The 13843-nt window shown below is 38.6% G+C and overlaps 1 protein-coding gene across 4 annotated transcripts; it reads right to left on the bottom strand.

Moving 5' to 3' along the window:
• Window positions 1-325: 325 nt before the first annotated feature.
• On the bottom strand, window positions 326-12728 carry PRXL2C (peroxiredoxin like 2C). 4 transcript variants are annotated; one of them, XM_082469912.1, is made up of 6 exons: window positions 12390-12728; window positions 11879-11947; window positions 10928-10981; window positions 10655-10760; window positions 6224-6265; window positions 326-2674 (listed from the first exon to the last, which is right to left on the bottom strand). In XM_082469912.1, the coding sequence occupies exons 1-6, from the start codon at window positions 12603-12605 to the stop codon at window positions 2547-2549; spliced, it is 615 nt and encodes a 204-aa protein (XP_082326038.1). In that variant the 5' UTR covers window positions 12606-12728; the 3' UTR covers window positions 326-2546. The 4 variants fall into 4 exon arrangements, with proteins under 4 accessions (XP_082326038.1, XP_082326036.1, XP_082326037.1 ...); XM_082469910.1 differs by having other exon boundaries at window positions 6224-6355; window positions 12390-12725; XM_082469911.1 differs by lacking the exon at window positions 11879-11947 and having other exon boundaries at window positions 6224-6355.
• Between the last annotated feature and the right edge of the window lie 1115 nt (window positions 12729-13843).

Consider the following 13843-nt stretch of genomic DNA (forward strand, 5'->3'; position numbering starts at 1 on the left):
CTTTTTAAATGTGCACAAGAAAACTTGGAATTGAACATAAGTGAAATTAATTTAAAAGAACTCTGATCTAAATGAAAAATCGTTCTTCACAGAATGATGTGTAAGTGTACCTTCTGCAACTGCATGTCTTAAATCATCTTCTGGAACACTCTTAAAATAACTCTTAACCTTGAAGTAGATGTTGCTTCTTTAGAAAGTTTGTCTTCCAGTTTTCATGTGGTCAGTGTTATCACTTTGCCCCCCCCCCATGGTAGATGGCAACATGAACAAACATTTTATGCAGGCTATTAGTTATCAATATCCTTGAGAAACAAAAATACTTGAATTTTTAAATTAAACATGAACTTTCATTTTATTGAAATTCTTTTTGCCACAAAGGTTCATTGCAGAAGCTTTACAACATATTTCCTCACAGGGCTCCTTGGTCTATAGATGGATTTGACTGCAGCCCATTCTTACACTGTCGTAGCCCTCAGAAGTCCCAGGTCTCAGGTAGTGCTTTAAGCAGTGGTCTTACTTTTAACTCTACAGTGTAAGGCCTTTGAGTTGGCCAAGAAACAGCCTTCTCTAACTCCTGGGAGGGGGACAGCCCTCAGGGCAGCCCATGGCTTCAACGCATGGTCAACAGCCTGGTTTCTGCTTCTGTTTGGCCCTTGTGGAGTTTCCTCACTTTCTTGTAAGTTCGACTTAAAAAAAGATGTTGTTTCTGTTCTGTAGAATGGAGTTGACAATGATAATGATGATAGTAATATCAATTCCACAGAGCTAATGTATGTAAAGAACTTGGAATAGTACCTGGCAAATAATTAGCACCACAAAACTGTTAGATGTTATTATTTTTTTATCCAGCACTTCTACATATTTATCACCAAAAGGTTTTTCAAAATTTTGTGTCCAGTACATTATTGGATATGGAGTATGTTTATATATTTCATAGCACCTATTATAAGTAATTTTTATATTAAATGTTTGTTCGGGTAGGCAATTTACTACTGCACTATATTTATGTAACTGTTCCTCCATGAAACCACATAGAGAACATTTATGTATCTTAAAAAATGTGGTGTACATTTTCATAATGTATATATATAATGTACATTATAAATGTAAATATATAAATTTTGTGTAAGCTATGATTCAGCAGTTTTAAGTCTAAAATCAGTAGAAGGATCTGGGCCACCAGTCTCCTTACTATAAAAAATAGCACAAAATACCTTAATTTTAACTTTTATAAGATAACTCATTTTTTTTGATTAAAAATATGATTTTCCATTTATATACACATGAAAATAGATTCAAATTTTTGGACACTTTAAATTTATATTTTGTGTATGACTCCATATACTTGATATAAAAGTTTAAGTTCAGAGCAGTATTATACTTGCTAATAATTACAAATACTTTAATTTTGCTGTACTTTTCAACAGAATTCCTGGGACACTTCCAACAAAACATATTATGATTCCAGAAATATAAAAGATCACAATAGTCTGCTAAATAAAAGAAACTTGGAGGTGAGAAATAGAAACTGTCCAGGAATATACAACCTAACCAGTGTACATTTAAATTACAAAGTTTTTTTTTTTTTTAGTTTAAACAATTCTTAAAATTTCCTTTCAGAAAGCATACTGATTATATTTTAAATACGTATCTTAAATATCTAAAACATATTTCTCTCCTTTTACCAGCAACCCCGTTCCCGTTTCCCCAAACAAAATCCTAGTGAAATGGACGGTGGGTGTGTGGTCAAGATGCTGTGAGCACAGGCTCTGTGAAGGTTCCATCTGTTGTATTTCCTCTGAGTAAAGCAATCAGGATAGAAACTTGTGGACTGCAGCCTATATAATTGTACCTTTGTGGAGCTTGCTATGTAGGGATATATTCTTCATATAATTTTAAAGACCTTTTCCTTGCCAAAAAAATGAATCATGTTCATTATAGAATAGTTGGGAAATATAAAAAAGTATGGAAAAGAAAATTAAAACACTTGTAATCTTACCACCTAGAGATACTTAACTTGTGATACTCTGGTGTGTTTACTTCCTGTCTTTCTAAGCATACAAAAATATAAACATATACATACAAAAATGTGATTATACTGTTTACAGAATTTGAGATCCTGCTTTTCTCAATGGATAAAATGGTCTTGGGTTGCTTCCCTTTCTCCTTATATGTTCTTCATGAGAATTTATGATTTTAATGGCCAAAAAAACCTTCATTGAATGGATATATCATAATGTAAAATAAAGAATGGTATTTATAATTTTATAGCTTTTAAAGTTTTATTTTGCAAAAATAAAATTTAACTTTTTTACAAAAATTTTTATAGAAAATAAAACTTTAAAAGCTATAAAATTATAAATATATGTCACATTTTTGACAACTGATGCCTCTCAGCATGCTATTCAACTGGTGGTCTCTTTATGGTTTCATAACTCCTCAAAGGCTGGGAAGAGCCAACAAGTTAGGCACTGCACAAGTATACTGCATTCCCACAATTCAGGTCACATCCCAAGGTCCATTTGAAAGCGACAGAGTCTGCAATGTCACACATGGATAACTGAAGGTCTGCTTGTAAAGTCCACGTGCTGAACTCCTACAAGCTGTAAAACAGAGTTGATGGGTTTGTGATCCAACCTATTCCTATCACGGTGTATAAAATGGATGTTGTTACCTAGAAGAGAATAAGAATAAAAGGTAAAGGTTGACATACAGTGTTATTCATTAGATTTATTGCTTACTAGAATCAAGGAAGCATTTTAACTTTAAATTAGTAAAAAAGAAAAAATTATTTACCTGGAGTACATAATATTCTCTATATAATGACATAATAATTTTTAATTAAGGTAATAAAGCATGACAAAAATTATCATTAAATAAGGCTAATACTTAATGTTTTATGAGATCCAAGGGGAAAGATTCTTAAATTATAACCATCTGTTAGGTTTTATTAAATGTAATTAAATAAAATATCCTGTCAAACAGACAGGCAGAATATGGAACTAGCATAAATATCAAGCTGGAAAATCATCTGTTTCTTAAATGTAATAATAGAATAAATCACTTCCTTAAAAAATTCACTCCCAAATACTGATTTAATAGGCTATCTACATTATAACCATAGACCAAAAGAGGCTGAAAAAAATAAGGGCATTAAGACAATCAGTTACAATACACTTAGATGTTCACAATTCTTTTATCTGCTCAAATAAAATAGTCGTAATTTATACTCTGTGCTCTGTTTACTTTGATTCTTGGACTCAAGACCAGAATTTTAACTTAAAACATTAGATTAGTAAATATTATGAGGCATGTTTTGTGCATTGTATTTATCTGCTGTCTACAGTAATCACTGTAGATTTAATATCATAAACTGGCTTATTATCAAATAAGGCAAAATTAAATACTTGGTTAACCGTGTAAGAGATTTGTATAAATAAGTAGGTAAACCCAGCTCTTTCCTTAAAGGAGCTACAATTTTTCCAATGGGTAGTACCAAAATTTTATTAAGTCTGCTCCCAACTGGGCACACAAATGATGCTTTCTGTGTGCTCTTCATTCTTACACAACAGAACGTGTGCTCAAATGATGCTGAAACCTGGAGATGAGGGACTCAAAAAATAATGCCTTACAAGTCTGAGGATGGAAATAATTCATTCAGAAATATGGCTCAGTGTCATTCTGGGCTAATTTACAGGATATATTCTCATAAAACAAAGCTTTTTTTTTTTTTTTTTTGGCTAGTCTAACTAGTGTAAATTCATGAGAGAGAGGGAAAGGGAGATTAAATAAAATGAAAGATTTTAGCTAGCTATAGTGTTCCAGCTGCAAAAAACCAAAAAAAGTTATGATATTTGGTCAAAATCCTCCTTCTAAAGACTTCCTTATAGACATCTGGAATTTATTAAAGTAAATGTTAATTTTATAACCTGTAGAAGCTATGCTCACTAATATGAACAGTTTTAAACATGAAGAAGAACCAAGAAAAATCAGTTTACAACACAGTGATTTAGGCTTTTTGGGTGTTTGTCCCTGACTGCAATACTTGAACGTGGTAGAGATCCAATGCCCAGCCATTTAGTAGAGGGAAGCCAAAGGAATTTCAGGTGGTTCAAATTGATCAGTAAAACTATTTATAGATCAATGGAACAGGGTAGACAGCCCAGAAATAAACCCATGCACTTACGGTCAATTAATCTACCACAAAGGAGGCAAGAATATACAATGGAGAAAAAGCAGTTTCTTCAATAAGGGGTGCTGGGAAAAATGGACAGCCACATATAAAAGAATGAAATTAGAACATTTTCTAACACCATATACAAAAGTAAACTCAAAATGGATTAAAGACCTAAATGTAAGACTGGATACTACAAAACTACTAGAGGAAAACACAGGCAGAACATTCTTTGACATAAATCACAGCAATATCTTTTGGATCCACCTCCTAGAGTAATGAAAATAAAAACAAAAATAAACAAATGGGACCTAATTAAACTTAAAAGCTTTTGCACAGCAAAGGAAACCATAAACAAAATGAAAAGACAACCCACAGAATGGGAGAAAATGTGTCCAAACAAAGCAACCCACAAGGGATTAATCTCCAAAATATACAAACAGCTCATGCAGCTCGATATCAAAAAAACAACCCAATAAAAAAATGGGCAGAAGATCTAAATAGACATTCCTCCAAAGAAGACATACAGATGGCCAAAAAGCACACGAAAAGATGCTCAGCATCGCTAATTATTAAAGAAATGCAAATCAAAGCTACTGATACAATGAGGTATCACCTCACATCAGTCAGAATGGCCATCATCAAAAAGTCTACAAACAATAAATGCTGGAGAGGGTGTGGAGAAAAGGGAACCCTCCTACACTGTTGGTGGGAATGTAAATTGGTACAACCACTATGGAGAACAGTATGGAGGTTCCTTAAAAAACTAAATACAGAACCACCTTATGATCCAGCAATCCCACTCCTGTTCATATATCCAGAGAAATCCATAATTCGAAAAGATACACACACCCCAATGTTCATTACAGCACTATTTACAATAGTCAGGACATGGAAGCAACCTAAATGTCCATGGACAGATGAATGGATAAAGAAGATGTGGTACATTTATACAATGGTATTACTCAGCCACAAAAAAGAATGAAATAATGCCATTTGCAGCTACATGGATGGACCTAGGAATTATCATACTAAATGAAGTAAGTCAGACAAAGAAAGACAAATATCGTATGACATTACTTATATGTGGAATCTAAAAAAAATACAAATGAACTTATTTACAAAACAGAAACAGACTCACAGACTTCAAAAACAAACTTATGGTTACCAAAGGGGAAAGGTGGGGGGAGGGATAAATTAGGAGTTTGGGGTTAACATATATACACTACTATATATAAAATAGATAATCAACAAGGACCTACTGTATAGCACAGGGAACTCTACTCAATATTCTGTAATAACCTATATGGGAAAAGAATCTGAAAAAGAATGGATATATCTATAAGTATAATTGAATCACTTTGCTGTACACCTGAAACTAACACAACATTGTAAATCAACTATACTCCAATATAAAATAAAAATTAAATTAAATAAAAAAAGAAAGCTATTTAAAGGATGCAGCTTAGAGTAACTGTTACTGAATAAGCTGCCCCTAGGGTTGACTTGCTTCCCTTTTTTTGGCCACGCTGCTCAGCATGCAGGATCTTAGTTCCCTGACCATGATCGAACCCATGCCCCCTGCAGTGGAAGCACTGAGTCCGACTGCCAGGGAATTCCCCTTGACTTGCTTTCTGACATAGGGCAAGTCTGCTAGTTTTGTTAGATATAAATAACTAGATTTGATTCTTCTATTGACAAAAAAAAGTTCTTGATGGTTTTCTCCCATTTGAAAATGTTCGCCTCCACTGAAATTTTTAAAGAGTGTTATAGCCACATACAAGTCACCAAACCAATGCTGATTTCTTCTATCCCAAATACCTGGAATCACTCAGGTATGGAATCATGTAAATCCAGTAAACAAACATCAAAAATACACAGGAGCATTTGAAAACAAATGATGACCCCTATGAAAGCACAGCATCCTGACTGTTACCATGTCCAGTTGCCCATTTTTACATGGCGGCTATTTTATAAAGAAAGTGGATGGCCTCTGGACTTCTAAAAAGCACGAGAAGTGTACTGCTGAAGTTGGGCTTTGATGCTTACCTGGACCTAAAATGAGCGTTCCACCTTGCTGAGCTGGATCTCCTTGAAAATCAAAAAGAGGGCCAGTCACTGCCCGCCACAGGCTCCGAATGCTTCCTGAGAGTATATTTGATTTTATATGGGGGCTCTGTCCTGAAATATTAGGAATTGTCTTTAGATGCTGTCATTTTATAGTTGATTAGATATTAAGATAACAGTATTTCTAGAAAACAGTCTCTTTCTTATGTGTCATCTTACTTTTGACTTGTCTTTTTTTCTTCCTTCAAAGAACAGTTCTCAGCCTTTCATTACTGATGTTTTAGACCAGATAATTCTTTGTCCTGTGCAATGTGGGGTGATTATCATCATCCTTGCTCTCTGTACCTACTAGATGCCATAGCAACCACCATTCACCAAGCTGTGACAACTGAAAATGTCTCCAGACAATGCCAAATGTCCCCTGGGGGCAGGGGTCAAAATTGTTCCCGGTTGAGAACTACTGCTTTAAAGGAAGAAGTGATGACACACCCAGATCATTTTCTGCCATAGAAAAATGTCAGCTACAGACTTACCAAACTGGTAGTGCTTTCCTTTTTAATTCCCCATTTATATTTTGTTTAGTCTCTTACTAACTAATAGATAACTACATTCCTCTTCAGGAGACATTGTGGCACAGACTGTTATACGCTGGTCAAAACCCGTTTCCTCTTTCTGGGACCACAGCTAAACACTTCCTGGAGTTTGGTATGGCTATGTGACTACACTCTAACCAATGAGTAAAATGATGTGTGCCACTTCCAGGGCACCTCCTAAAAACCTCTCAGGAGTGATTCTCCATGTTCCTTCTACATCCTTTGAAGTTTGGATTGATAATGGCAGAGCCACAAGATGGAAAGGGCCTGAGTCTTTCCTACTGTGTCCCCGAATTGCTGCTTGGAGAAGCACGCAATAGATATACCCTTCTTGAAATGTGAAAGAAAAAGAACCTTCTCCCACGTTATGCGACTGAGACTTTGCGGTTTAGCTGTAACAATAGCAACTATAGCTACCACTCCATCTTTGCTTGGCTGTCAGTTTTTCTATTTCCTTTCTCACAGTAACTGATACTTCACTTCCACTCCCCCCTCTTTTTTTTAAAGTAATTTCATATTTTATTTATTTATTTACTTTTGGCTGGGTTGGGTCTTTGTTGCTGCGCGCAGGCTTTCTCTAGTTGGCTGCTAGTGGGGGCTACTCTTCGTTGCGGTGTGCGGGCTTCTCATTGCAGTGGCTTCTCTTGTTGCTTCAGTAGTTGCAGCACGTGGTCTCAGCAGTTGTGGCTCATGGGCTCTAGAGCGCAGGCTCAGTAGTTGTGGCGCATGGGCTTAGTTGCTCCGCGGCATGTGGGATCTTCCCGGACAAGGGCTCGAACCCGGGTCCCCTGCATTGGCAGGCGGATTCTTAACCACTGCGCGACCGGGGAAGTCCTCCACTCCCTTTGAGTAAAGAAACTCAGTCTCTACCTTTCTTGTAACTTATCTTTTTCCTATCCCTGCCTTTTACATCTTTTTAGTTTTTTTAAATTTTGGACTCCACCAGTTCTGAGGCCAGAGAATGACTGGTTGAGCAGCAAGACACCATGGCCCAGGTCCTCTTGCCCACCGTCTGCCCCTCTGGGTGCACGTCCACCAGTGTACAGCAGTTACCAGTCCCGTTCATCTTCTCCTGCCGGGTCGCAGCACAGAGCCCAACCCTCAGCCCTGCGGTCGGCTCCTACTAGTGCTTTTTGCTTTTTATTTTGATGATTATGCTGCCTTTGACCTGCCTGATTCCTTAATATATCCTGATACCTATTATTTCCTTCATCTCTCCAACTTTTCTATTTCTTTCATGTTTATATTGGGATGGACATTCATCTCACCAAGAAACAAATACAGGCTCATTAGCTTAGAGACATGGGTAAAGGACTAAAGTTTACTGTTTTTTAGGATTTTACACTTAAAATAGATGTTCATAAATCCAAACTATCTCCTCATGTCTGAAGAAGGGTCATTTAACATTTCTGAAATTTTAGAAATTCAATTGAAGAAGATTCACAACCTAGAATTTCACAATCTTTGCTGTAAAGCACAATCTAATTTTGCTAGTAAGAATTTAGTTATGTGTAAAACTCTTGTTTTTCATTTTTTCCTCTTAGTTTGATTCTTGGACTCAAGACCAGAATTTTAACTTGAAACATTAGATTAATTAAGTATTATGAGAGGCATGTTTTCTGCATTGTGCTTATCTGCTGTCTACAGTAATCATTATAGATTTAACACCATAAATTGGCTTATTATCAAGTAAGGCAAAACGAAATACTGGGTAAACCCATTACTCCCTTGAATTTAGTGGCTTTATTTTCTTACTCTTTGTCTTTATAAACTGTCCCATTAATTTTAAATTATTATATTTTATTTTCAGTGTCATAATTTTCAAGTAGGATTATTCTGAAACTGATTCTGAGATTTGTGCTTTTTCAGGTAGGAACTTTAAAAAATTATTTTGTGAGAACCTAATGTTTTCTGTTTGGAAATACAGTACTTTAACACAGATCAAAGGAGTTTAAATGATTTGAATATACTCTCTCTTATAATCACAAGCATGTATTTTGCTTTAAATTCATGTTTTCTTTGCAATTCCACATCTTTATTGAGGCAATGAACGGTGAGGTGTTTCTAAAGTGAAACTCACAGTTTATATCTAAAGTGGCTAAATGACAAACAGACCTTACACATGCTGAGACTCTCCTATAGCACAGGAAAACAGTCTACCAAAGACGAAGGTTCACAATCTGTACTGTTGCAATTTCCTATACTAAAAAGAGAGGGGCAAAAAAGAGCAAATTCTGTATTTATGCTACCTCATCATTGGTTTTAATAAAGTTTAGGTTGCTTTCTTTAAAAACTTCAGTAAAGGGATCCTGTCAACTCTACCTCATAAGTAGCTCTGTGATCTGTCCCTCTGCATCTCTACTTCACGCCATGTCATTTCTTTCTAGCCTATTACTACAAACCTGTCAAGAATATCAATGACTCCCATTTGGCACATTCCAATTGCTCCTCCACCTGGCAACAAGACTGTATCACTTCTCCACTCAAATATAATACTTTTATGACTCCCCCACTGCCTCCAGAACAAATCCAAACTCCTTGGCATGTTCCCAGACTCAGTCCCCTGGCTCACACAATCCCCCAACTGGCTCCTAGACTCTGGCCAGACACAGGGAACTGCACTTCTCCAACAGTCACATTTTTTCATACCTGTGTGCTTTTGCGCGTGCTACTTTCCGTCAGCTGCACCATTCCCAGCCTCACTTCACCCAGCTAACTCCTTAAAGAATGAGCTTAGACAACACCGCCTCTGAGAAGCCTTCCCAGATTCTTCTCTCCCTGTGCATTTCTGGTGTTATAGGCATTTCTGCATTATAGGTATTGCCAGTACATGCTCTCCTCTTTTATGAGCCCTAAACTGTAATGTAGTTGACTGTTTGCTTCTGTCTCCCAGAGTAGATTATGAGCATTGGGTTGGCAGGGGCTGTGTCTTTTATCACAGTCCTCCTGGGAACATCCAACACAGTGGGTGCCATGGGTGTCATTCTCAGCATTTGTTGAGAGTAAGTGATTTGAGTTCAAGTTGAGTTCTCTTATTTGGTATTTCAGAAGCCAAGTTCTTTCTACCTAAAATACATATAAATAGTTCACCTAAAGCTTATTATACTCTTAATTGTAAAGAACTGTGTAAGGGCAGGGAATATGGACCATATAAAGATGAATAAAACATCAAACTTTTCAACTAATTATACTACCCACCACCTTAAGTGCAATTATGGAGTATATAATAGAGTACAAGGTGCTATTAAAATACAATGAAGGAAGCAATTGCTTCTGCTTGAAGAGCTATTAAGAGCCCCTTTGAGTTGGGCTTTAAATGAAAACTAAGATTTCATCTATTAAAGAATATAGAGCGTTCAAAGCCATGGTGTTGAGGTATGAAAATATATTAAGCAATATTATTTTTCTTGTAATTACAAAAGTAAAATGTACTTATTGTAAAAAATTCAAAAGCCACTTTTCTCATTCCCATGCCTTGGGGTAATCATTGCAATATCTTTTAAAACAGTTTTCATTTCACACATATATAGTATAGATCTTTATGAAAATGGTTTTTATTTTTACAAAAATGGAATCATACTAAAAACACTGCTCTGCAACTTTCATTTTTCATTCATTTAGTACTTCGCCAACAGCCTTCCATGTCATTACATCCAGGAAATGAATCTTTTAGAGTCTCATGAATCTGGATCACTTATTAGAATCACAAAAAGCAGGCTGATTTATGAATTTACCATTTGTTCCCCTATGCATATATATGCATATGTGAAATGTGAAATACACCATTAGTGTTTTCTACTTGAGACATATCATGTCTTACCTGAGGAGGCAATTTCTTCACCTCTTTTCATTCCCAATCTTTTATAAATTTCTCTCTCAGGATCAACATAGATTTCATGAGAATACCCAGTCAGTTTACAGAAAGGCTGAAAAAAGAGTAGAGTTGGAATTTTTGTCAAAAGAAATGGGAGAAAAATAGTGATAATCTGACTTAATTTTAGCAAATTTAGCCTACATTTAGTGATTCAAATAATACAATTTTTATGTCTGAAAGAGATCTAACCTGTAGAGTCCCAATTTGCTATATATTTACCTCAATATGATGGTAGGATGACTGTCCAATCACTATAAGAGTGACATTTGCTTCCTTTAGGAGAGAAAAAAGACATGTACATATTATTGGAAATCACATGTTTCATACAACTTCCCCTAATCCAACTCTTTTGTTCCACTCTAATGCCACCTATAGGCTTCTAGAAGAATGGTATAAAGAGCAAAATTGTGTGAGTCAAAGCAAAGAGATGTATGCTAAAATGTTCAATTAATTCAGATGATTCTTTTGCTAAGTAAGAATTTCAAAATAATATAGTCAGTAGTTCTCTACACTTCCCCCAAAGGCATACATTAAACAAGAATAAAAACTATTAAAGTAGGGTTATTTAATCAGACAATTTTATTCTTTCACATCTCAATTGATAAGGTCTGCTGAAAATAGACCTTATTTTTACAAAATCTACCCAATGCGTTCACTCAAAAGCTCAGCTGAGGACAAACCTCTATATGCCTGAAGAAACACACCTGTATGTGGTTGTCAGACCAATGTGGAACATACATTCCATTAACAATACAAATTTTCACCTTTAAGATATATTAGTATTTTCCTATAACGAACAACTATTTGGAGTGTCTTTATTACAAAAATAAAGGGAAGGAAATATTTTTAGCATGTCTGTTTTTGGTCATTATCAATCAACATTTGAGAACTGGCAGGTTATTAGGTAACAATAAAATTATTATTATGGTTAGTATGTTTATAACCAGGAAATAATGAACAGGCCAGAAAAAGACTTCTAACGCGTGCCTCCCCTTTTTGGAGGTGTTGGAGAGATGTGTGGGATGGTTAGAATCTGGGTTTGTGAGTGTCTGCGCTGGGGAGGTGGTGCACTCCGCACCTCATGCCATTGCACTCCTTATAAATGGCAGGTGATTTTCACAAGGCCGCCCTGAAGCTGGGCTCGCTGCTGCTCACTCTCAGGAAACTTACTTGTAAGAAACTCTTGGGGATTTTGGCCAGATCTTCTACATATTCCTTGCAGATGTAACACAGGAAATGCTGAAATCCCAATACGGGCAAAAAGGACAAGTTAGCAACTAACACCCCCGGGGTCAGAAAGGACCAAGTACTTCATTATGCGTGATGCTAATTAACACAACACCCAAGACGGGTAGAAAGAGGTGTCGGGGCGCCCAAATATGCATTGAAATTAGGCCGCACCCAGTCTGTGCTAGGCCTCTTCGCTCGCTGAGAAAATGGCCTTGGCTTGGCGGGCTGCTTTTCCATTCCCGTTCAAGGAAGCGAGAGGAGCAGTTCGCATTCCGGAAGCTTCCAGTGGATGACCACGGGAAGGGGCCAGGCCCGGCGGGCTCCGCTCTCGGGCCCTGGACCCGTCCAGGGGCCCGATGTAACCACCCCCCAGCGGAGGCCGTGGAAGCAACCTCCGTCTCAGCCTGCGGGTGAGGTCCCTGCTCCGGATCGTCCCGCAGCCCGCGCTCACCCGCACGAAGACCACTACAGCCCGGCGCTCCCGGAACAGCGCGCCGAACAGCACCCGCCTCCCGGAGACGTCCAGCACCGGCAGGTCGGCCACGGCGGCGGCCAGGGGCTGCCCGCTCTCGGGGCCGCTTGGGACTGGGACTGGGGCTGGGGCGGCGCGGCCGCTGATCTGTCGCGTGACCGGGTCCACGGATGGGGCGGCCATCGCGCCCTGCATCCGCGGGCCCTGGGTTCGCGAGGGTAGGGGTCAGAATCTTTGGTGGGCCGGATCGCTACCCAAGCTGGGCGTAAGGAGCGGACCGTACAGGCGTGGCGGGGCGGGGCGCACGGCGGGGCGGGGCGCACGGCGGGGCGGGGCGCACGGCGGGGCGGGGCGCACGGCGGGGCGGGGCGCACGGCGGGGCGGGGCGCACGGCGGGGCGGGGCGGGGCGCACGGCGCGGAGTTGCGCCGTCCAGACCCGCTGTGGCGCCCGGGGAGAGTGAGGGGCGCGGTGGCAAGCCGCGGCTTACATGTCGTCTTCCAGGTTAGGCCCCGCCAAGTCTCTGTACGCAACTCCGGTGGTTCCGAAGCTCCGGGAAGGTACTGAACCGTTGTCGCGTTTTCTGACTCAGCCACTCATGGTAGGGAGAGACAGAGAGAGAGACAGAGAGATCCAAGCCGAGAAAGGAGTTAATTAGGAAGAAAGCAACCCCTGCTCTCCGTAGCCGCCTGGGTCGAAGTTAGTTCTTATCTGTTCAAGAGAACCAGTTACCAAGCACATCCATATTTATGATCCGATAGATTTGTTTTTCCTTCTAGTCTGTTTTTAACCCACTCCCGCCTCAGTTCTCGTGCTTCTTTTTGTTTTTTGCAGGTATCATTAACATACGGTGTAATGTACAAATCTTAAGTGGAGTTAAATTTTATTTTTTAATTAAGTTTTTAAATTTAAAAATTTGCTAAAATTTTATCATGGAAATTTTAAAACATGCCCAAAAAGTTGAAAGAATTTTACAGGGAACACTCCTATATCCACCACCTAGATTCTATTTTACTCCATCAGAATCTGTGCATCTGTCCACAGTTAGGTGAGTTTTTCCTGATTATCCACCCGTTATCCACAATCCTATAAAAATATGGACCATTGCTATCACTTGAGAAAATTCCCTCAGTTATATTTTTTAAGAGCAGGTATAATAAATCTATTTATAAATGTGCTAGGGTGTTTCAGGAGTCCATGTCCTTTCTTCAGACTTTTTTTGCTAAAGCTATTTACCAGGCCCCTCAAGTGATATAACTGTGTGTGTGTGTGTGTGTGTGTGTGTGTGTAAATGATGGATTGAGAGGGATGAGGAAGATGGAGCCAAATGGCTCTGTTCTACCTTAATTTCTCTTGGGGCAGGCTGCAGGCAAGCAGGCATAGAGGAAATTAGGAATTTCTGCAGACTCTGTGAGAGTCAGCTGGTCCTGGACT

This window comes from Balaenoptera physalus (assembly GCF_965194825.1).
Source record: "Balaenoptera physalus genome assembly, chromosome: 7".
In the NCBI taxonomy this organism is placed as follows: Eukaryota; Metazoa; Chordata; class Mammalia; order Artiodactyla; family Balaenopteridae; genus Balaenoptera; species Balaenoptera physalus.

Coding starts and splice junctions, on each gene's coding strand:
- PRXL2C (XM_082469910.1), bottom strand. CDS start 12,605: ATGCAGGGCGCGATGGCCGCCCCATCCGTGGACCCGGTCACGCGACAG. Junction 10,982..11,878: donor TCCCCAAGAGTTTCTTACAA/GTAAGTTTCCTG, acceptor TCTCTCCTAAAG/GAAGCAAATGTCACTCTTAT. Junction 10,761..10,927: donor CATCCTACCATCATATTGAG/GTAAATATATAG, acceptor CTCTTTTTTCAG/CCTTTCTGTAAACTGACTGG.